Source organism: Melospiza melodia, chromosome 20 (genome assembly GCF_035770615.1).
Source record: "Melospiza melodia melodia isolate bMelMel2 chromosome 20, bMelMel2.pri, whole genome shotgun sequence".
In the NCBI taxonomy this organism is placed as follows: Eukaryota; Metazoa; Chordata; class Aves; order Passeriformes; family Passerellidae; genus Melospiza; species Melospiza melodia.
Genome location: NC_086213.1, coordinates 6,839,660 through 6,863,431, shown reverse-complemented (window position 1 = coordinate 6,863,431; position 23,772 = coordinate 6,839,660). Strand labels below are relative to the sequence as shown.

Sequence of the window (23,772 nt, the reverse complement as noted above, 5' to 3'; positions counted from 1 at the left end):
AACAGACAACAGAAAAAAACCCTTGAGAGTGTGTTCAGGGAGAATGTATCCAACATCACTTCGGCTGTTCAGCTTCCTACTAATGTTCCAAGTTCTGGATAAGAATATTAGCATACCTGCTGTAGTAGCAGCACAGAAAAGGCAGTTTGGGGCATAAGTGGGAGATTTTTTAGGAAAGAATAGAGCTAGTTGCTATCACAGACCAAATTTCACAAAGCATGTCTCTAGGACTAAAAATGTGTCATAAAATCAGACTATCTTGGAGCCTGAGGCTGCTGATAAGTCTGATAGACCAGCTTTGGAAATAGACCAAGAGATGCCCATAACTAGGGTGCATCTGTGGCTCTGTACTTCAGCTTAAGGCTTAATTAACAAAACATCCAGAGACTTGTTCCAAGGGGAGAGTACTTTTATGTCTGAGGACCCTTTTGGCTTGAAAGCCTCCCCAGTTTCAGTGACTTGACAGATAAACTGGAGTACTCAGTAGATGAGCTTGGTTTAGATTCTGCTGGTGCTTTGGGTAGGCTTTGTTGGAAGAGAATGGGATTATCTCATTAATATTTCTGAACATATCTAGACTAGAATGCTAATTATGCCCAAACTTTTCTCCTCAGCTTGGCTTATTAGGATGAGGAAGTATGTTCTTTGCTGCAGATGAATTTTAATTTCCCTTCAACCTCTGGAGCTATGGCTGCAAATGGCCAGCAAAGCTGTTCATTGCTTTTGAGTCTGAAAGGAAGAACCCTGAAGCTATATTTGTTCTTAGTGTCTGTACAAAGGCATGTCTCTGCAGTGCTTTCTTGTGACTAGGATAAAGGCAGCTGTGTTAAGTGTTACAATCTTACTAGTTTTTACTAATGGAAACTTGTTTTTTGGCAGATTGGAATTAAGCATGGTGTGATTTATCTGATCACGAAGTATGGCTATATCCACATGTATGACTTGGAGTCTGGAGTGTGCATCTACATGAACCGTATTAGTGCTGACACTATATTTGTCACAGCTCCTCATGAACCTACCTCAGGCATTATTGGTGTGAACAAAAAAGGACAGGTAACAAATCCACTATTCTGTTTCTGAGCCTTCTAAAGTTCAAATGGAATGTAACAAACCTAAGGAGTGACTTGATGCAACAAATGTCATGGAAGAGAGCAAGTGACTATTTGATTAATCAGTTTTTTTGTCTACTCGTGCAGAGCTACTTGAAGAAGAACTTGGTTTTTTACTAATCTGCTCCTTCACAGATGAGCTGCATAGCTATTTTGTTGTTATATTTCATGGTAGTTGTGGAAAGGACAGTACTCCTCAATATGCCTCTTGTCCTTTGCAGGTGCTTTCTGTATGTGTTGAGGAAGACAACATTGTGAACTACGCTACGAATGTTCTCCAGAATCCTGACTTGGGACTGCGAATGGCTATACGGAGTAACCTGGCAGGGGCAGAGGAGTTATTTGCCAGAAAGTTCAACACGCTCTTTGCTCAAGGAAACTATGCAGATGCTGCTAAAGTAGCTGCATCTGCACCAAAGGTAAGTAACTCCAAAGGTAAAGCTTAGAAACTTGCCTAAGCTTAGTGGATTGCTTAGGTCACTTACATTTCAGAGCTTGACATTCAAAACATAAAGAAGCCGTAAGGAGTGGCTGCTATCCATTTCTAACCAGACTGGACTTTCTGTGGCCACTGACTTCCTGCTAGAAAATAATTGATTTGATGGTCTCTATCCTGAAGGTTTAACAGTAGATGCTTCAGTTTATTCTTCAACCTGCTTTTTTTGCTAATGCTATTCAGTCTCCACTAGTTAAACACTGCTTCTCTCTATCTTGTGCCTGTTCAGGGAATTCTACGTACCAGTGATACAATTAGGAAGTTCCAGAGTGTACCAGCTCAGCCTGGGCAGGCCTCTCCCCTGCTCCAGTACTTTGGAATATTGCTCGACCAGGGCCAGCTGAACAAGTTTGAATCTCTGGAGCTCTGTCGCCCCGTCCTGCAGCAGGGCCGCAAACAGCTTCTGGAGAAGTGGCTGAAGGAAGACAAGGTAGGCTTGATCGTGACATTAGCCTACTTCTGTTGCCTTTAACAGTTGAGTGTGAACAACACTTTGTTGATGCTACAACTCTGAATTCTTCTGCTTGACCAAATACCACTTCTGACTTCAGCTGGAGTGCTCGGAGGAGCTGGGAGACTTGGTGAAGACAGCTGACCCAACCCTTGCACTCAGCGTCTACCTTCGAGCTAATGTGCCAAACAAAGTGATCCAGTGCTTTGCTGAAACTGGCCAATTCCAGAAAATAGTGCTGTATGCTAAGAAGGTAAATCATTTATTACAAACTGCAGGCTCTGTCTTATGTTTAATGTGTGCATTGTGCAAATCATGGTGTATTACTACAGTCTAAAAAGTCTAAAAAATAAACTTCAAAGCATCCAGAATTTTATGAAGTATTAATTTAATGGACGGGCTTAAGCTTATTTGACAGAATGAAAATAAGATTCTTCCAGACTTCCTCAGACTTTGTTTTGTAATTCATAAAAAAAGAAAAATTGCTTAATGCCTACTTTTAAGTTTAGGACTTGATAAATAGGCCTTTAGGACTGTTGAAAAATTTATTCCAGGCAGTTTTCTTACATAGTCAGAGAATTGCCCTGGCACAAGTTCAGTTACTAAGTAGGTGAATACTGAATTTCTGTGTCAACAGACTAGAAATGCTTTTGTCTGAGAATTTCTGGAAGATGGGGGATGGGCACTGCAAGCTCACAACAGTTTATAGTCCCTATGCTAAAGAATCTGAGGGCTTAACAGAAGTGTGAAGCTTCCTAAATATGCATGACTGCTTCTGAAATCTCTAGGTTGGCTATACCCCTGACTGGATCTTCCTACTGAGAAGTGTGATGAGAGTCAGTCCAGAACAAGGCCTGCAGTTCTCTCAGATGCTGGTGCAGGATGAGGAGCCACTGGCAAACATTAACCAGGTGATGCCTACAACAAGAATACTGGTCTCTTTCTAGGCAGAGGGAATAGTGTAGTACCATCCTGGGGACTGGTAAGGCTGGTTCACATCTCTTGTCATCTTTATTAGAGGAGTGACTAAATAGTCTAGTTAAGTTTGGTTATCATTGAGTCTTTAGAGGCAAGTGTGTTTTCAAGTTGTTGGTTTATTGATAGTAAACCTACCACAATCTTAGTCTAAGCAATAAAGTGTTACTATCCTAGTGTTGACTTTAATGGAGCATATATCTCCTCATGCAGAGAATTTACAGGAAGATGAACAAGTAAACCTAAGTTCAGTTCTGGCTGCTATTGACCACTCTTGGTAAATGGATGAAGAAATAAGGGAAGATTGTGCATTATTAAAGAATGAAGCTACTTGGAAAAAGTCCTGGCTTTATTTCTAGCAACTATCCCAGCAGGAGAAGGGATGAGCTTTCCATGTTTTCTTAGAACTAACTAAGAGTGGGTGGTAAAGTCTGGCATAATAGCTCAGAGTAATGCACTTCTTCCATTCTAGAGAAAAGGGAAATGTGAAACTTGTCTCTCTATTACCATGGTAGTAAGACTATGAAAGCAAGGCAATGCAGCATGGTAGGTGCTGTGATAGCCAGTTCTCTCAGTTTGAGACAAGCTAGAATCTTGTCATAAAGCAGAAAATAGGGGATGCAGTATCGTAACATCACCCCAGGACACCTCTAGCCAGGCTTTTTGTATACACAGAAAAATCTACATGTGTGTATATAGACCTCTCTTCTGTAACTTGTGCAATCTCAACAGATTGTGGATGTGTTCATGGAGCACAGTCTGCTGCAGCAGTGCACATCCTTTTTGTTGGATGCCCTGAAAAATAACCGCCCTGCAGAAGGCCACCTTCAGACCCGTCTCCTGGAAATGAATTTGATTCATGCCCCGCAGGTACAACCCAGTTCCTCCAAAAGGGGAGAGAGAGTACTGGACTAGCACAAGGATAGGATGTCTGATACTGTTATCTACAAGTTGTTTAGTAACATGAAAGTTTACTAAGTCACTGCTGTGACTTCTCAACAACTTGTAGGCTAAGCTGCTGTGATTCTCTTGGCAGTTTTGATTTTTTGACGGTGAATATGAAATGTAACCTCCTAGGTTGCAGATGCCATCCTTGGAAACCAAATGTTTACACACTATGATCGTGCTCATGTTGCCCAGCTGTGTGAAAAGGCAGGCTTGCTCCAGCGAGCTTTGGAACACTACACAGATCTCTATGATATTAAACGTGCAGTTGTACATACTCACCTCTTGAATCCTGAGGTAAGTGTTGTCCAGAGTAAGAAAGTGATGTGAACTGTCTTTAGCACTGGAGCTGCTGTAAAATGGGTTGTAGGTACTGAAGTAGCGTGAGTAACTGTGATTCAAGAACATTTGTCCGGTTAATGATCAAATTGTAATCTCTACATTCAGTGGCTTAAATCTTACCTCAGTTCCCGAGGTGGGCGTTTCAAATATAATTTCCAAATGCATTTTTGTGATTGTAAATACAGTGAGTGTTTTTATATCTTTGGTCTTAGTTCATGGAAGACTTCCCTCTAGTGGCTGGGGTAGTAACTGTTTAGTTGGCCCATGTTAGACGTCAGTCAAATCCTGTGTGAGTTACTGAGTAAAACTTCTGTCTCTTTGCAGTGGCTCGTGAACTTCTTTGGCTCTCTCTCAGTTGAGGACTCTGTGGAGTGTTTGCGTGCCATGCTGTCAGCCAACATTCGGCAAAACCTGCAGCTCTGTGTGCAGGTTGCTTCTAAATACCATGAACAGCTCGGCACCCAGTCTCTTGTGGAGCTTTTTGAATCTTTCAAAAGCTATGAAGGTACAGTATTAGTGGGAAGCGGCTTACCTGGAAGTGCTGACTGATTAAAGCGAATAGTAAGGATTGTAGCTTTTCACATGGCTGGATCTTAGGATACTTTTATAAAAGTGAGCTCATCACAGTGTTCTAGGGGTAGTTTTGTTCTAGATGGTTTCTTAACTCTCTTGAGTAAAGACCAGAAAGAAAGATGAAATCTGAAAGAAGGGAAAAGAATCTTTCTGGTACTCCCTGCAGTTGACTGAAAGCTACTCTGTCAGCAAGGCTGAACTCTAAGTCACAATCTGAGGCCCATACAGCCTTCACTTTCTTCACTTCTAACAATGTTAAACACATGTGACTCTTTCCAGGACTGTTCTATTTCTTGGGTTCCATTGTCAACTTTAGCCAGGATCCAGATGTTCACTTCAAGTACATCCAGGCAGCTTGCAAGACTGGACAGATAAAGGAAGTGGAAAGAATCTGTCGTGAAAGTAACTGCTATAACCCAGAACGAGTGAAGAACTTCCTGAAGGTAAATATTCTGCCCAGGAATTGAAGAGTCTTCTGTATGTTTTGCTTAGCAGCAGAGCTACAGCTTTCTAGTAGAGGGAAACACCAAGAAAGTTTAGTTGGCATGGCTGTGAATAATCTTTTGTTGTTTTTTCTCTTTCACACAAAATACAGGAGGCAAAGCTCACAGATCAGCTTCCTCTGATCATTGTCTGCGATCGGTTTGACTTTGTTCATGACCTGGTGCTCTATTTGTATCGCAATAATCTGCAGAAGTACATTGAGATCTATGTACAGAAGGTAAGGGCTTGTCCTTTACTTCATTATAAGGAACTACAGCATGGTCTGCTGCCTTTTTTTTCTCACTCTCCCAGTGCAGAGGCTCTTCATTAAGCCTTTTGTCTATCACAAAGACATTATTCCTGGAATGTATATACGAATGTTAGTTACGCAAAGTTCTCTGCTCTGAAGCATAATTGAAATTGTTAACTAGAACTTCCCCATATGGAAGACTGGGGGTGCATTATTAGTAATGCTAATAACTAATTTCAGTGATGGTGGCTTATTCTAGGTGAATCCTAGCCGTATACCAGCAGTGGTTGGAGGGCTTCTTGATGTAGATTGTTCTGAAGATGTCATCAAGAACTTGATCATGGTGGTGAGAGGGCAGTTCTCCACAGATGAGCTGGTGGCTGAAGTGGAAAAAAGAAATCGGTAATGAAAATTCATCTGTAGGCACCAATGTGGGGCTTCCCTGACCCTGCTACACACAAATTGAATTCCATGCAGTTTTGTTAAATGATAAAGTACTGATATTGTTTTGTGTTTCTCTGTAGAAAAGCAGTTCAAATTTGCTGGTCAGTCTTTTGATTGATTGGGTCATGTAGAAATGCCTGACAGGAGTGCATCATGTATAACATGGCTTTTGAACACTGCCATACCGCCAGCCATGGGCTGTGCCTTCAGAGTAAATTTGGATCAAACTGTCCTGACAGTCTTGCTGCAGGCCCACAGCAATTCTGTAATTAGTTTCTAACTAACCTGTAAAATGAACAAATGGCTTTAGACCTGAACTGCATAATACAACAGGAGTTGAGAGATTGTAAAACTAGGAGTATCTGCAGATCTGTCTTCCACTCATTTAAGACTCATTAAAAAATAACTGTCTGGTCTGTGTTTGCTTTTAAGTTTGACCAGCAGACTTGTTTGAAGAGAAGGCCAGGCACTGAGTGGTAGCTGTAAAACATACCTCAGTCTGACTTATAAACCTAAAATGTTTGCTTCTTCAAAGGCTTAAGTTGCTGTTGCCATGGCTTGAATCAAGGATTCATGAAGGCTGTGAAGAACCTGCAACTCATAATGCTTTGGCCAAAATCTACATTGACAGTAATAATAATCCAGAGCGCTTCCTTCGTGAGAATCCTTACTATGACAGCCGTGTAGTTGGCAAATATTGTGAAAAGAGGGACCCTCATCTGGCCTGCGTTGCTTATGAGAGGGGGCAGTGTGATCTGGAACTCATAAAGGTTAGCAAAACTGTGTTTATAAGCATGCTTTAAAGAACTGCTTGCTGTCTGAAGTGGAAGCCTGTCTGGCTATTAGTTTAACACTTGCAGAATCCTGTCTTGCAGTCTCACTCAGGAGTTGAGGCAGGTGGGATTCTTCTATATGGAGACAGTAATTTTTATGTTGATGAGAAGAACTTATGCTATATGTCCAAACTAGAATTGTATAACTGGAACTGTGAAGTATAGTCCATGTCTTTCATCCGCTGATTCTGCTTGAAATTCATTTGTTTATTAGGCCCAGGTAATGACTAGGCCTACCATTAAAGCTTTGTTAATTTGGTTTTTTTGAGCCTTGAAGGCTCAGCAGGAGGAGCAGGCTGTCATCTACCCTGACCCCTACCATGAAAGAAAAGTTTCCCTGAAACTAAAACAGGCTTTGTAATTTTCCTTTGTTGTGATTGACCCGTAGACTTGCTCCAATACTTAACCAGAAATGAGGAAAATAAATGTTGACACTTTAACTACAAGGACTTACTCCAGTAGCATTCCTCTCCTATCTTTAAGCTTGTTGTTCTTAGAACATCCGTCAGAATTTCAAGGGCAGGTGAAATTCTCAGGGTTCTCAGATAGTTTCTGGTCTCAATGGGAACACCAAAACTTAATGTCAGATGAAGCCAGTAGTGCTTGTGGTTGCTGAGAAAAACATTCTCCTCCTACCTGCACTTCCATATTGGTATATGCAGAGAATGTCAGCTATGAGCATTAGAATGGTAGCATAGTCCAGGCTTGCTACTGGATTAAAGTGAATGACTTTCCTGCCTGAAGTGTTTAATTTTTAAGTAATAGTTCCACTGTAGCTGTTAAAAAAGGGCTGGCTACGTTTGTCTCCTTTATTTCAGGATATGAAGGTGGCTTTGAGTTGTTGTTTGCTAGAAGGCTGCTAGGATAAACTTTACCATTCGAGTTAGCCATTAAAACCTGTCTGTACCAGTTTCTTCCCTGAACTGATGTTCTGAGAAGGTGTTTCTGGTTGTGGAATAAAGATATTCCTGTAAGAATTACTCTTGAGACGTTGTTGTCTTCTGGAAGAAGGGTCAACTCCTGCAACTGATAAATGAAAAGCATAAAGCAAAATTGTGTTAGTACTGATTTGCTCACAGCACAGTAATTGAAATTCCACGGGCTTATTTGGATACTAGCAATGTGAGCTGTTGCTGTAAGATGACTTAGGCCTTCAGCTTTCTACTCTTCTAGCTGGAAGTTGAAGCTAGTGGTACGAATAGGATCACAACTTGTAACTCTCCCATAGTGCACTTCTATAAGGAATTTCACACTTATTCTGTACCCTTAACGCCTTAACAAGAGAATCCAAGCCACTTGCTATTCTGAACACTCGTAAGCACATAAAGCTAATGACACCAAACACATAACCTACTTCTAGCTTTAAACAACTGCACCATTCCTCAGTTCACTACTTAGCACTGCCCAGGCAAGTGGCTCCCCTTTCTAGATTTAAAACTTAAGTTCTTCAGGCTTCTGCAGGTCTTCACTTCAACCAGAAGCAAATAGTTACTGTGAAGCCACAGTCAGAGTGTTTGTGTTGGGCAAAACCAAGAGAAGCTCTAGAAATTCTGCTGGAGACCTTCTCCATGAGCCTTCCAGATCAGAGGTTGGGTAAGAACTTGTCTGTGGCATTTAGCATTGGTCAGAAATTAGTTCTAGTCAGTCTTCTAGACTGTCTGGTTCATAGCTAGCTAAACTTGTCTTGTGGTACTGACCCTTAACAGTAATGCCAATAATTGTAACTTCTCCTTCAGGTGTGCAACGAGAACTCCCTGTTTAAGAGCGAGGCTCGCTACCTGGTGCGCAGGAAGGACCCTGAGCTCTGGGCAAATGTACTGGAAGAAAACAACCCATTCAGGCGGCAGCTTATTGACCAGGTACAGCAAAAAGGCTCAGCTTCCATCCTGAAGACCTCAGGATGTCTCAGAAACATTATGGAGCATTAAAGTATCATTCTTCCCCCACAAGGTCCCTTAAAGCCCCATCTCACCATATGAAAGTTTGTAAGAGTTGGAGTGGCAGGTATTAATTCTGACCTTCATGGTCAGAAGATCTAGCTACCAGTAAGATAATTTTTCTGTCCTGGAGAATGACATTTATCTAGGGAATTTGTTTCCTGTATAGATGTAAGATGTGATTTTACTTCTGTATAAAATACAGCTAATAGCAGTTTCTTGCTGTCTTTATCAAAATACTCTCAAAACTCTGAAGCTTTAATTTGTAGTTCACTGGACAAATAACTTAACAAATGGACAAATACTTAATTTGGGGAAAACAATTAATAGTTTCCTGCCTTTGAATCTAGGTTGTCCAAACAGCTTTATCAGAGACACAGGATCCAGAGGAAGTTTCTGTAACTGTGAAAGCTTTCATGACTGCTGATCTGCCAAATGAACTGATTGAATTATTGGAAAAAATTGTCTTGGATAATTCTGTATTCAGTGAACACAGGTAAGAGGAGAGCTTTGTCCTCAAGTTTAGCCTATTCAGTACCTTTGTTTAGGTTGTGAATGATCCAGGTTATCATGGGCCTCTTGATTGCAAGACCTAAACACTCTTCAGTGTTTATAATAAGGTGAAAAGCTAGAATTTGGAGTGCTTTGTACTTGAAGAACAGAGCTAGTTCACACTGTGCAATTTGCAGTGATGTGTTGAGACCAGAGAACACTAATACTGGTAAGCAAATTCTTTTTGAAGCTAAATGTCAGTGGTTCTCAATCTGGCGATGAAATGTTGTTTCTAGTGACAGTTGTTTCTAGTGACAGTTTATTTTTTCACGTGTGCAATCCATGTCACTTAAGCAGGTGTTGCTGTGCACTGCTTATAGTCTATGCCTTCTGTTGACCAAAGGAATCTGCAGAACCTGCTGATCCTGACTGCCATTAAGGCCGACCGCACCCGAGTGATGGAGTACATCAATCGGCTGGATAACTATGATGCCCCAGATATTGCCAACATTGCCATCAGTAATGAGCTATATGAGGAGGCCTTTGCTATATTCAGAAAATTTGATGTCAATACTTCAGCAATTCAGGTGAGGTGTGGTTCCTGCATGGTGGTGTAGAATGCTTCCCTGGACAGAAATGGCTGTTCTAAGAGCAGTTAGCTTCATATTGCTTACACAGAGCAGTGTATACACTTGAAGAAAGAGTTCTGTTAGAAGGGACAGTGTTACAAAACTTAGATTTTTAACTTGGAACTTCAATTTCAAACAGGTGCTGATTGAGCACATTGGCAACTTAGACCGTGCTTATGAATTTGCAGAGAGATGTAATGAACCAGCAGTGTGGAGCCAGCTGGCCAGAGCCCAGCTCCAGAAGGACTTGGTGAAGGAAGCCATTGACTCCTATATAAAGGCAGATGATCCATCTGCCTACATGGAAGTTGTTCAGGCAGCTAATAGAAATGGTAAGGCAAAGCATCTTCAACTTCAGATTGCTTGGACGTGAGCTAGGTTATTGCATTTATATCAGGAACTATTGAGACTTAAGAATTCTGTTTCAGAGAAAATGGGAACATTCAGTTCCCATTTAATCATGTTAAGTGAGATTCCTGTCACCAAGATTCTGTCTTGCTACACCAAACATAGACCTCTCAGTAGAGATAATTTGGACTGTTATCTAAAGTATCACTAAGTATAATGTATTTATTTGTATGTGGCAGAATTGCTTGCCAGTTGGATTGCAGAATGGTAGCAAGAAGTCCAGTCTTACCTGAAGGTGACTTGATGTTGACAGGGAATTCCATAACTCAAGTACAAATGGCTTATTATCGTGGTAGAGGAGAGATTTGAGCCTGCTTGTGAAAACTGTCCCTAAGGTGGGCAAGGTAAACAATACAGAATGACTAAATAAAGGATCTTACATATCTCTGCTCTCTTCCAGATAATTGGGAGGACCTAGTCAAGTTCTTACAGATGGCCAGGAAGAAGGCCAGAGAGTCTTATGTAGAGACAGAACTTATTTTTGCTTTGGCAAAAACTAATCGTCTGTCAGAACTGGAGGAGTTTATTAGCGGCCCTAATAATGCCCATATACAACAGGTATGTCTTGCTCCGCAGTTTCCAGGTGTGACTTTCTGCTTTGCTGACCCCTCATTCTTACTGCTACCTTTGTTTACCTTGGACTCCTCTTTCAGGTCGGTGATCGCTGTTATGAAGAGGGGATGTACGAAGCAGCAAAACTTCTCTATAACAACGTGTCCAACTTTGCTCGCCTGGCATCTACCCTGGTGCACCTTGGGGAGTATCAGGCAGCAGTGGACAGTGGCCGCAAAGCCAATAGCACAAGGACTTGGAAAGAGGTAACTTAAAACTTGTGCGTTTTAATAGATTTTAATTCTAGAACAAGTATTATGGAAATACATATTTGGAACGCTTAGTAAACCTCAAATTTGGTAAAGCTTTGTTCTGTTAACTATTTGCTGACTGTCATGACAGGTCTGTTTTGCCTGTGTGGATGGAAAAGAATTTCGCTTGGCACAGATCTGTGGCTTGCACATAGTCATCCATGCTGATGAACTTGAGGAGCTGATCAGTTACTATCAGGTAACTGTTAATATTCTAGAAGACTTGTACAACATACTTGTATCTGCTAATAAAGTGGTCACAGAAAAAAAAAGATACTCTAGGAGCTAATATTTAAATTCGGTTTTCCTCTATCTTCATTTCTTAGTGGCAACACACATTTTTTCTGTAGTAAATGGAGAGGTAATAGTTCCCATTGTGCCTTCTTTTATAATTCTCTCACCTCACTGGAGTAAAAAATCTAAGCACTTTCAATGGAAAGCGAAAGCATGTTGTATTTAGGTAAATATGCATTTTAGCAAGCTTTATTAATCCTTATTTTCCTAACATCCAGGATCGTGGCTACTTTGAAGACCTCATTGCCCTTTTGGAAGCTGCTCTGGGCCTAGAGCGTGCTCACATGGGGATGTTTACTGAACTTGCCATCTTATACTCCAAATTCAAGCCTCAGAAAATGAGAGAACATCTGGAACTTTTCTGGTCTAGAGTTAATATTCCAAAGGTATGCAGTAAGGTAGCTGCAAGTGAAGGCGGGAAGCTGCCAGTGAATCAAACATGGTGCATTTTTTTGTTTTTCTTATTAGGTTCTCAGAGCTGCAGAACAGGCTCATCTCTGGGCAGAACTTGTATTCCTGTATGACAAGTATGAGGAGTATGACAATGCAATAATTACTATGATGAATCATCCCACTGATGCCTGGAAAGAAGGCCAGTTTAAAGATATAATTGCCAAGGTAAGTAACTTGGTAACTGAAGCAAAGTGCTGAAGGCTTCTTTCAGGACAGAGGCAAAAACGCACAAGAGAATTGCTGTTTAGAAAACAGTTTGGTTAAGTTACTACTCAGTTTTTCTGCTGTACTTAAAACAACTTCCAATCAGTTTAGCACAAAGCATTAATCTGATCTTGCACTATTTCTTTTGTGCTGTGCAGCACATTCTGTTGAGTGGCAGCACCTAGCACAGAATGTTTTCAGAGGCTGCACAGGATCATAGGTCACAAGCAAGAGGCCAAACCTTCTTAATACCTTTGAGCTGACTGCTGGTTTATAGTGAGGGTGTTGCTGTTCTTGGAAGACTTCTGCATATGTTTCCAGCTGTTTTGGTGTGAGAAGAATGGTGGGCAGTCCCATGAGTACAGCAGAGAATAGTGAATTGAGAAGTAGTTTAAACAAAATATAAGACTGAGTACACTTCTACTGTTCTTGGGGGTTTCAGGGAAACAATTTAAGGACTTTTTAAGGCTACAGTCTTCACTGACTGCAGAAGTGGACAAATGGTCATATTAGCTGTAATGGCTGCCTGTGCTAGGACCTCTTCAGTGGATGGATTAGAATTGGTTTGTAATGCCCCTGGTAGCCTGTGATTTCACTGTCTGGAAGCAGATGGCACAAGAAGCAATCATAAGATTGACCAAGAATTCTGCATCAGTTTAAAACTTCCTACCTCTGGAAGGAAACTTAAGCTGTTGTTTAGTAGGAGTCAAACAAACTTTGTACTGAGTTAGTGGTCTGAACTAAGCACCTTAGGCTTACTTCTGTTTAAAGTACTAACTAGTATCTGATCATGCAGGTGGCCAATGTAGAGCTGTACTACAAAGCCTTGCAGTTCTACTTAGACTACAAACCTCTGCTGATCAATGATCTCCTGCTTGTATTATCTCCACGACTGGATCACACCAGGACAGTCAATTTTTTCTCAAAGGTGAGTTTGGGAGCGTGTAGGTCAACAAAAAGTCCCCTTGCTCAAGTTAAGATACTCCAGGCTCTGGCTGGAAAGGAGTTGACATCTGTTGAGTAGCTTTGCCACTGGTATGAAGGACTGAGAAGCAGCCCAGTCCTGGCTTGATAGGGGAAATGCAGAAGAGTTGCATAACTGGCCTTGGAGACTGTTTTATTTTACTGCTGGCAATACAGGATACCTTGTCTGAAGAGTTTTAACAATAAGCACAAATTCTTGTAATAAAAAGTGGGAACCTGTTTCAGGAGAATGCAGTGTCAGGATTGCTATACATAATCTTTTATTGGAAACATCTTCTTTCCAGGTTAATCAGCTATTTCTAGTAAAGCCTTACCTGCGTTCAGTCCAGAACCACAACAACAAAGGAGTTAACGAAGCTCTAAACAACCTTTTAACAGAAGAGGAAGATTTCCAGGTGAGCCCCTGAAAACAGATTGCTAAGCCTGAGGGATGGTTCTCTGGCAAAAAAGCTGCTGACACAGTAATGTCCTTGAGTAAAAGATAACACTTCTCCAGTGCAGCAAAGAGAGGGCATGCAGTCAGGTCCTTAGCAGGCAGGAGTCTCGAGATGTCAATGATTTGCAAAAAAGCAGGTGCCACAGGTGTTTTTCTCAGAGCAGACCTCTCAAAGGTCAGTATCAGGTATGTACTCAGTGGGACAGCACTTCAGTAAATAAATTTGCTTCTGGCCGGCTGCCATTTGAAGACATGCTTTGTCTTTTTATGGTAATGAGCTCTTCTAGTCTGGAGTGGGTGTGACCAAGTTAGCATCTTGCTTTGTTAGAAAGTATCCTTTGGAGAGGTGCATGAAACGCTCAGGTAAATCAGTAGTAGCCATGGTATCAACATCCAGCTGGCAGAACTGAAGCACTTGTGCACTAGGAATAGATGCTTCTTTACTCTAGTTTCACCTACTGCCATCTGGAAGCACGTGTAACAACTCTCTCTCAAACAGGGTTTGAGAGCTTCCATTGATGCCTATGACAACTTTGATAACATAACATTGGCTCAGCGTCTGGAAAAGCATGAACTAATTGAATTTAGGCGTATTGCAGCGTACTTGTACAAGGGTAACAACCGCTGGAAACAGAGCGTGGAGCTGTGCAAGAAAGACCGTCTGTATAAGGTGAGTTAATGACACTGCATAAAACTCCTGGGTACTGAATGGTAGTTTCAAATCTGGAGTTTTAATCAGTAGTCCTTCACTTGAAGGAAAGACTCTTAAAGCAGAAGTGGTTGGAGTTTCAAATGCATGTCTTAAATGTAATTTCATAATGTTGTCCTGTATCTGTGGGATGTGTCTCTTCAATCATTGGCATCTCTACAGTTACCTGTATCAGTATGGAGCATTCTCCATAGGCCTCAAGTCACAGGCTCTTGTAAGGGTACAGATGAAATGCAATTATAGTGGTATGCTCTTCAAACCTCTGGTGAGTTCTCACAGGCCAATTTGTATGTAGTCTGTAGGAAGCTTGTTGGATGATGTTAATAAAGTATTTGGCTTACCTCAGAGTTGTTGTGTGTGTATCTGGCCTCCTACAGAACATGCCTGGTGTTAAAGACTAACTTCATGGTATGCCAAGTACTCAGCTTATCTGGCTCACAATAACGTGGATTTAAGATGTAGGGCAAGATGTTGACAGGCAAGGGTCAAGTTTAACTGTTCTTTTCTGTAGGATGCTATGCAGTATGCTGCAGAGTCCAAAGATGCAGAGCTGGCTGAGAAGCTGCTCCAGTGGTTCCTGGAAGAAGGCAAGCAGGAGTGCTTTGCAGCCTGCCTTTTCACATGCTATGACTTGCTGCACCCAGATGTAGTCCTTGAGTTGGCATGGAGACATAACATCATGGACTTTGCAATGCCTTATTTCATCCAAGTGATGAGAGAGTACCTTACCAAAGTGAGTATTGCATAGGCTAAAAACTAAGACTTTAGTCTGCTGTATGATTAGCATTATGTAAACCAGAGCTCTTTGCATATATTTGGAATATTACCATTCCTCATGGAGGAAGTCTTCTTGAAGTTCTGTAGGTTTCATCACTCCAGGCTAGCTAGCAGAGTTAATGAATAGATGCCTTGGCACTTGAAGAGGTCTAGTTAAACTTCTGCTTTTAGCAGTAGACATAAGCAACTGTGCTTCTCACAGCAGCTCCATAGCTGATGAGCTGAAAACTTGGTGAGGACAACACATATATCACTTTTATCTTTGTGTAACTATGAAAGTCCCCATATTTCCTAGAGTAAAAAGAGCATAGGGCTTTTGAGTGCAGATTTTTCCTATATCAGCCATAGGAGTAGACTGCTCAAGGTGTTTGGTTTTTGAAATGGAAAACAGAACTTTAGATTCATAGTCTGGTTGCACAGTACTGATACTAAGAGCTGGTTCTCAACTGAGGGAAAAGAGGTTCTGATCATATGTGGTCCTGAAATGCTTGTCTCAAACAGCTCTAAGATACTAAGCTAAGATCCTACCTTGGAAGGCTGTAGGACTGCATAGGGCATCACAGTAAAGAACTTCATTAAAATGAGGAATGTAGAAGTGAGTGCTTCAGGTTGCTGCTAAAAAGTCATGTTAAGTATTCCCCTCTGAATTTTCTTGCAGGTTGATGGACTGTTCTATAAGGTGACACTCTGATTTCAAACTCTTTGTGTTTATTTGTGTCCCTCAATATCCTAGGTTTCTTTTACAGGAATCTAGCTGTAGCTTCTGCCAGAAGAGCAGTGTAATTTAGCTCTAACTCATTTCCTGTTCACTTTCTAATGCTAAAAGGATAACTATTCACAAACAACTTGAAAATCCAACCAGACTCTTCTCCTCTTCATGGGACACAAAAACAAGTGCTTGAGGAGGGCTTTACTTTGGGCTCCTTTTCACTGTATTACATATTTTGTGGCAGGGAGGATGCTGTTCATAAACAAAGAAAAGCAATTGCCATGTAACAGGATGTGTTCCAAGGGCAAATTGCTTTTTACACTGTAAATTACCAAAGTGTGCAATAATTCAGGCATGATGGTGAGTTTGTATAGTGCCATGAAACTTCTCTAAACTTCTTGCCTCTTGGTATGATGAAAGTACTTGCACAGATCTGAAGCATCTCCTACTCCTATTTCACTCTGGAGAAACTTGCCACACAAGTTTACCTGAACTCCTCCATGTGAGGTTTAGGTCTAAAATCATTAATCTTAAACTGCTGGTTGGATTTACAAGTAATCATGTGTACTAAATATGGGATAACTTGCCAGAAGGAAAAGCTGCATGGTGAAAGTGGTTTACAGTGAAACTAATTTAGTCTGTTGAATTAACTGCAAAACATGAAATTGGAGAATGGGCTTTATAAATGTGGTATGTCTAAAATTGTCGTCATGTAACTAACTTCAAAAGCACAAAAGAACAGACTAGTTTTGGTGGAGTGTGTACATATTCCAGAATTTACCTGTCTTTTCTGCATAAAAAAATGTTAAAGCACAGAATAGCCTGTCCCAGGAGTCAGGCACATGGAGTGTAATGACACCTGGAAACCTTTGAGCCAGTTCCAGGCAGCAGAGCCAGTGTGATCGGGCTTTCCTAGGGCTGCTCAACCCTTGTTGGGGATGGCTGCTCTCGGCATTCCTGCTGTGCCCAGCTGAGGGCAGGACTGTGCTGCTGGCCAGAGCCACTGTAGGACAGCCCCAGGGAAAGGCAAACCCAAGAGAGCTGAGGCTGGGGATAAATAGAGCAGGACAGGTAGTTGGAAATGGGTATCTGTCAGTTGCTTTGATCCTTAGTAAATTGGATAGCATTTTTAACAGCAATATTTGGTGTTATGTTGGAGAGCTCTTAGGCTGACAGCTATAAATGAACCAGTAAAAGACCTGCTGCCACTCAGGTTGTCAATTTGAGTTGCAAACTTCAAAATGTTGAGGAAACTGTTAAACACCCTATCTGTATAACATCTCTAAAGTTTAACAGAGATCCCTCTTGAAGCAGTTCTTAGACCAGACGTGATCCTTGCAGTGGGAAAGGAGGATGAGGAACAGCTGAAATACAGCAGTGGGCTAAATGTAGGTTTGCCCACAATGTTAGTGCTGCCTGTACCAGGATGTGAAGTTGTGTGACTTTCATGCCTTGTAGTCTTCAGTCTCAGTGGTTCTCTTCTGGAAGATACAACTTGTTAAACCTGAGAAGGAAGGTGCTGTTGCTCTTCAGATTGCCCTCCACACCCACAATCTAAAGTTGTGTTTAGGGCTCTCCTGCATTGCTGTAGTGCTTCCACAAATTTGTTTAGCATGAACAGAGCTTTATGTGGCACAGCACTAAGATCTGTATAAAGTTGATACTACTAGGCCACTTTCCATGATGGTTCTAGAGTTTCCCCTAGAATAAGTCTCTTGTGAATATCATTAAACCAGTACCTTGCAGCCAGGTTAGACTGTAGCCCTAGATTAGATCAAACTTCACGGGCTTGGAATATTTGCAAATATCTGTGAGTTGTCACTGAAGGGGAGAGGAATTGCAGGTTAATAGGTAAATGCACATTAGGCCTGTTTGAGATGATGGATGCTCTGTTGGGTTTGAGTTCTGGATCATAGTTAGCAGTGACTAGAATAAGACCCCAGAAAATGCTTCCTTTGAAGGTAATGAGTTCCTCATCTGCATTTGAGAGCTGCTGCTTATTGCAGTACACCCAAAAGAATTGGGAAGTCAGTTTTACAACAAAGCTTGCTGGGGGTAGGCAGACTTCAGTATTTCCAACTTGGACTAAAAAGGAGCACTTGATAGCTGAAGTAGCAGGCATGAAAAGCTTCACACAATGGTGCAATTCCTAGACAAGGCCTTCATAAATCTCCTGTTCACTTCAATGTAGGTGGATAAACTTGATGCTTCTGAAAGCCTAAGAAAAGAAGAGGAACAAGTAGCTGAACCCACTCCAATAGTATTTGGTAGGTTTTAATTGATTACCTGTTGTCACTCTGGTCTCTCTTTGTGGAGGCAGCTTACATGATTACATTGTATCCAAGAATACTGGTTTCAACTGGATAGTAATTGAAATGGTTGTCTCTGCTCAATGAACTGTGTAAGTTGTTGAAGTGACATCTCACTCTTACAGTACTTCTGCTCTTCAGATTAAAGTATTGCTCCTCTTACATGGCTCAGATCTCTACTTTAGGAATCATGTTTCAGTATCGTAATAGGACAGGTGATACCAGGATGTTGCCAACCCCAGGAATAACTTACAGAGCATGAAAATTCCTCCTCTAATTCCTGTCTGAGGAATGTGTCTGCTTTCTGCTCTTCCAAGTAGAAAGGCAGACTGTCCTTTTAGCTCACGCATTTTAAGACATGTGCAGCCACCATGGCTGTCTTCAAGTGTGGTGCTATTATAGAAGCCCTTCTGAAGAGGCATTCTGCTAACAAGCACTTAGAAGTGGCTGGTAAGGGAAGGATGTGACTGGTTCACTGTCTGATATAAATGTTAACCTGAATTTAACAGATGCATGAGGCATGTATGGGACTAGTGATGAAAAACAAATCTGTCAAGGTGTGTTCAGACCCTTTGCAGCACCCTCCAGACTGTGAGACCTAACAGACCTAACTATTTGCTTGACTTGCTTTAGTCTCTAGATCTGACCATGCATGGGTTAAATAGTACCAGTTTGGCTTTCAGTATGGTCTCTTCAAAACAAGCCATGTTTATTATGACCTCAAGATCAGTGGATATTAATCTTCCCTCTGCATCCTGCCTTGCTCTTTTGTAGCTTCCTGGTAGCAAGAGCAGATGGCATGGGTGCCTTATCCATGGCACATGTTGGAATAGTGTGACTTGCTGGTGTGTGCTTGCACAGGGGCTGATTTTTAGCTAAAGCCTAATAGTCCTATCACACTGTACAGCTAGCATTGGGGAAGGTTGGGATCTTAAACTAACTTTCTTTTTGTCTCACACTTTCCTAGGCCAGCAGTTGATGTTAACAGCAGGCCCCAGTGCAGTACCTCCCCAGGCAAACTTCCCATATGGATACACAGCACCAGGATTCACCCAGCCGCCTGTTTATGGTTTCAATATGTAACTAGCTCTCTGACAGACCTTCACTGTCTCTGTTCTCTTCCTTCCCGTCCCTTTTTAACTTCTCCAAGAAGTGTACAAGGCACAGATGACCTTCTGTTGGCTGAACACACTTGCTGCCCAGCTCAGTGAGGAGACTTCAGCAGGATGCCTGTTACTGTTATTTATTGATTATTGTCCGGTTACATTTCAACCTCTGAAAGGCAGCTTTTGTTAATGACATTGTGAGACTCTTGTCTGAAGTTAAGGCACTATTTCACTAACTCATATAGCAATAACTACTTGAGGCCAGGGGGGAAGAGAGCATAATTTTCTTTCTTTGGAAAAGCCCATTGAAGGCAGCTGGGAAATTGCCTGGCACCAAGTTGTTAAAGCTTTAGCTGAAGCTACTGATGTAGCAGGATTGTTAACAATTCAATGAAACATCTCTTTACTAGTGAATTGTTGAAAGCTTGTGTACATCCGACCACCCCATTTTATTTGCATTCTTACGTGCAAAAGAAAATGGGCTTTTCTAATATTTGTGCTCTGAACGTTTAGAGGAATATTGGGAAAGTTTCCTTTTCTGGACAATAATGCTGTTGGAGTTCAATACTGTTGGGGTTCAATACTGTTGGAGTCTGTTCTCTATTTTCTGGAGTAGATCTGAGACTTGAAGAAAATAAATCTTCTCATGCCAGAGAGCAAACACTTCCCAGATGCTTTTTGTTTAACAAGAAGAGAGAGCATGTTACTTATTGACGTTAAATGGTACTAAAACAAACCTCAGCTGTGTGTGGCAAGAGAACATGGGAGTGTGCATGGGCTGCCAAAGCACTGGAGATGCAAGAGCACAGCGTCAGGGTTGGGGACGGGGACGTACTGCTACCATCTTGAGGCAGCAGGGAGGGCCATAATCCTGACTTTTTATTTGCACCTTTAACTGATTCTGGCATTGGCTTCCTGCCACACCATGTTCTGACCCTGTCTGGTGGGCAGAGTCGGCACCACCTGAGTGACCAGGGTGCACTGACTCAGTTCTGCTATGCTGCAGTGGATCAACAGCGTGTCCATCGCCCACCTCTTCCTTTGAGAATGCCAACAGGGATATATTATTATTTTGTGCCACTTCAAATACATGTATCATTAACGTTTTATGTACTTAGATAACAATGTATAATTTATGGTTATGAATCTTGTGCTAATCTTGAATATTATAAAAGTTCAATTATAAATGTAAAACTGCAGTATCCACCGTGTGGTTCTAGTCTTACTATCTTGGGTGTGGGGACTGGCTGGTAGTAACACACTGCCACTCATAGCATCAGGTTTCTTAAGCTGACAACTGAGGATGCCAGGCAGGAAAAGGGAGATTTGTGCCAAGGCACGGAACAGGGAAGGCCTAGTAAGGAACTTAGGGGAGTTGTGGTCTCTTCACTAGACACATCAGCACAGGCTGTCACATGGGGAGGGCGTGCTGCAGGAGGCAGTCACATGTTCTCATGCTTTCATTCATGGGCCTGGGAAAGCTTCAGTCCTGTGTGGAGGGAGGTGCTGCAATGAGAGTCTTCTCTGCTGAGATACATCAGCATAGCAGTGGTTTTGGTAAGCTGAACCCTTTCATACTGAGTCCCACTTTGAACAGGGCAAAACAGCTTTTAATGCAAACCAATGGAGATTGTCAGGGCTGTGGAATCAGTAACAGCAGACTCTGCTTTGGCACAATTTTAATTGTGTGTGTTTAATTTTAATTGAGTGTATTGTCTCCTTGGTCACCACACCATGACAGCATTGGCAAGGGGATGCAGCCTTCCTTCCTGATGGATGCCAGAATACCCCAAGTGTTGCTGTAATGTACTAACCTCAACTTTGTACTGATCTGCACTCACAGCTCGGCTTGAAATGCTGAGCAGATAATGAGTTCAGGAACGTCTCCACTCTGTCCAGACTTACTCACTGCAGGAATTAACCAGGTAGCTTGCCATTTTCCAGGAAAATGGTACTTCTATTTTGTAACCACTTCCTTGTCAGTTGAAATAAATTGGGGTAAGTCAGCTGGAACTGAAGACCAGCTCTAGGATTAGTATGACTGTTGGACTTTCCAGAATACCAACTTAAAAATGGGCTCTGACTTTATAGCAGCAAGTGCAAGCCAGTGGTGGAACACAGTGAAGTGCTAGATCAAATACTGGAACAGCTCCTGACTGTAAGAGAATTGAGGTAGCCTGGGGATCCTTAATAGCCTCAGTCTAGAAATCTAATTACAGGAGTGACTGAGCTCTCAAGGAAAGCAAAGCTGCCAGCTCTGATCAACAGTCTTGCTTTAGTTACTCTCCTGGTATTTAAGCTCTTGCTAAGTAAAATGGTTTTTATGAATTTTGTGATCTTGCATTCTGACATGCATTCAAAACAGACTCCCTGCCAATACAGTGCAGCTGTACCTAAAATGTGGAACAAACTCTTGTTTGTTACTAAGGTATTTCACTGCTTCCCTGAAAGTGAAGTCATTCACAGCAGGAAATAACTCCTCTTTTAGGGATTAGGTGAAGAATTTACTTCATTTCATGAATTTGTGATGTCCAAGTTTTTGAAAACTTGGATAAGATTGTTTTGCTGAGAATCTGCTTTAAAGCTAAGCTTCTTGCTGATTCCCACCCCAGTGACACAGGGCTGGTGCTGTCCTGTAGAATGATGTGCTCATGCAGAACCTGCTGCAGCCTGCAGCATCTGGAGAACAACTTCCAGACTTAGGTCAGAGGGTAAGTTGCTTGAGACTACATACAGGCTTTTACTGCCTCTTGCTTTCACTGTGAGAAACAGAGTATGGATCTCCTTCTGTGTAATGGTTCTTGCTGTTTGTCAGACCTTAGGGGAATCTTCCCTGGTCTGTCCAACTCTGGGCATTTACAGATCTGGCATCAGAGAAGACAAGCAATTCACAAGGAGAATTCAGGAGGAATGCATTTCTGGGGTAAGTCCTGTTTCTTATTTCATGTCATGGTGTGGTATTTTACAGGACTTCATTTCCTTTCCCTGCTTTTTAGGACTCTATAATTAAATGGTAGCATAGCAGAAGGAAATGATCTGGAGTAACTTAGCTCCTTTAAAAAATAAAAATTCTAGGCAGATGAAGTGTGTTGAAGTTTGTGCAAATAATAGGCATGATACAGTAAAGACAGTAGTAACTGTAGGGTCAAAAACCTAATTCTGATTTAACAGGCTTTTAGCAGCTGCAGTGCTGAGAGCTGGCACTTCCAGCACAACATGGATCCTTAATTGGGCTGTGAGAAACAAGGAACAACCTTTTTTTTTTTTTTTTTCCTAGCAAATCCAGCAGCAGTTACTCAAAAGCCCAAGAAATTTCCTTGATTTATTGAACTCTAAAACTGAAAAACAAACCTCAGATGCCTACTTAAATGAGTGTGAGTAACTTTAGTACTTTGGCAAAGCTGACTGTCAACTGCTTGTAATTAATGCTTATGCTTGGATGTGTGATACCCTAATTGGCAGGCTAGGACTTGGCCTCTGAGAAATTCTTAGTGTGACTAAATCAGCATGACAGTTTTTCAGTCAGCTGGAAAAAAATGAGGTGAGAACTCTTGCAAATCTTGGTACAGGTAGCACTGTATGTACCAGGTTCTCATAAAGCAGTTTATCAAGTATATGCATTACCTTATGACAGTGTTATTTCTCATCTGTAAAGCTTCTTGCAGTCTTTCTGGGTCCCTTCTGTTGTGCTGTAAATAGTTTGGTTTTGCACTTGGTTCCAAGCTGACAGTATTTCCTTTTTTGCTTTGCAGAGTACCCCAAGACTGCTTCAATCTTGTTTGTTTCCAGATAAGGACATAAGGCTGGAAAATGCTTGACGACACCAAAGTGCTTTGTGACACTGGTGTGTAATTAGGCTGGGGTTTGCCAACTGAATGAGCCTTGCTATAGCAACCTGCAGGTGCACCAGTCCACTTTAATGGACCTGGAGCCATTATTGTGCACCTTCAGCAGGTGTCCAGCCTCCAGAGAGTTTGTCACTAGTCTAGCTTTCTCCTTTTTCAATATTGTGCATTTTCTGTGGGCACCTTTCCAACGGTACTGACAGATCTTGACTCAAGTTTTACTAATACAACACTGCAAAATTCTTAGCATAGATGTGTGTTTCAGTCTGGAGCCTTTGCAATCTTTCAAAAAGGCAACAACATCCATCTGTTTTCTTCCAAGCTAATATAAAGTTGACAGCTTTTAAGCTTAAGATGAATTTGAAATACAGTCAGTGAAGTCCTGTCTTCTATGTGTCAGAATTTAAAAGTCCTGAGTCAGGTTCTGAGCTTATTCAGTTATGCATTTCCTGTGTGGTTCAATGACTCATGATTTTTTTTTTTGTCTGTTGTTTTTAATCAAGATTGTAAAATTTATTTGCCTAAAAATCTCCATTTCTCCTTTCCCCCCAGTGCTTATGAAAGGAAGGAATTGCAAAGTCTTCTGGTATGTTGTTTTCCACAGCACTAAGTTCTCCAGTATTATGCAGAGCACAAATTCCCCAAGCAGTGGTTATCCAGATGGGAAGCTAGGAGTGAGTTTGGGTGGAAAACTAATAAATCTTTGAATTGCTCTC

General features: G+C 41.6%; 1 protein-coding gene across 4 annotated transcripts in view; it reads left to right on the top strand.

Annotated features, from left to right (window-relative positions):
- CLTCL1 (clathrin heavy chain like 1) overlaps positions 1-20,413 on the top strand; it is a 34,481-nt gene extending 14,068 nt beyond the window's left edge. The window contains exons 6-34 of one of the 4 annotated variants that reach the window (XM_063173322.1): positions 880-1,053; positions 1,331-1,528; positions 1,835-2,035; positions 2,157-2,309; positions 2,845-2,967; positions 3,764-3,901; positions 4,109-4,273; positions 4,643-4,823; positions 5,171-5,334; positions 5,487-5,612; positions 5,884-6,026; positions 6,604-6,838; positions 8,638-8,760; positions 9,189-9,334; positions 9,734-9,917; positions 10,099-10,291; positions 10,768-10,925; positions 11,021-11,185; positions 11,322-11,429; positions 11,743-11,910; positions 11,993-12,142; positions 12,978-13,109; positions 13,450-13,560; positions 14,101-14,271; positions 14,822-15,043; positions 15,746-15,766; positions 17,988-18,063; positions 18,472-18,555; positions 19,073-20,413. In XM_063173322.1, the coding sequence (XP_063029392.1) occupies positions 880-1,053; positions 1,331-1,528; positions 1,835-2,035; positions 2,157-2,309; positions 2,845-2,967; positions 3,764-3,901; positions 4,109-4,273; positions 4,643-4,823; positions 5,171-5,334; positions 5,487-5,612; positions 5,884-6,026; positions 6,604-6,838; positions 8,638-8,760; positions 9,189-9,334; positions 9,734-9,917; positions 10,099-10,291; positions 10,768-10,925; positions 11,021-11,185; positions 11,322-11,429; positions 11,743-11,910; positions 11,993-12,142; positions 12,978-13,109; positions 13,450-13,560; positions 14,101-14,271; positions 14,822-15,043; positions 15,746-15,766; positions 17,988-18,063; positions 18,472-18,555; positions 19,073-19,188 (4,329 nt within the window). In that variant the 3' untranslated portion in view covers positions 19,189-20,413. The remainder of the gene's footprint in view (positions 1-879; positions 1,054-1,330; positions 1,529-1,834; positions 2,036-2,156; positions 2,310-2,844; positions 2,968-3,763; positions 3,902-4,108; positions 4,274-4,642; positions 4,824-5,170; positions 5,335-5,486; positions 5,613-5,883; positions 6,027-6,603; positions 6,839-8,637; positions 8,761-9,188; positions 9,335-9,733; positions 9,918-10,098; positions 10,292-10,767; positions 10,926-11,020; positions 11,186-11,321; positions 11,430-11,742; positions 11,911-11,992; positions 12,143-12,977; positions 13,110-13,449; positions 13,561-14,100; positions 14,272-14,821; positions 15,044-15,745; positions 15,767-17,987; positions 18,064-18,471; positions 18,556-19,072) is intronic. The other 3 variants (XM_063173319.1, XM_063173320.1, XM_063173321.1) reach the window with 3 other exon arrangements.
- Positions 20,414-23,772: the final 3,359 nt, after the last annotated feature.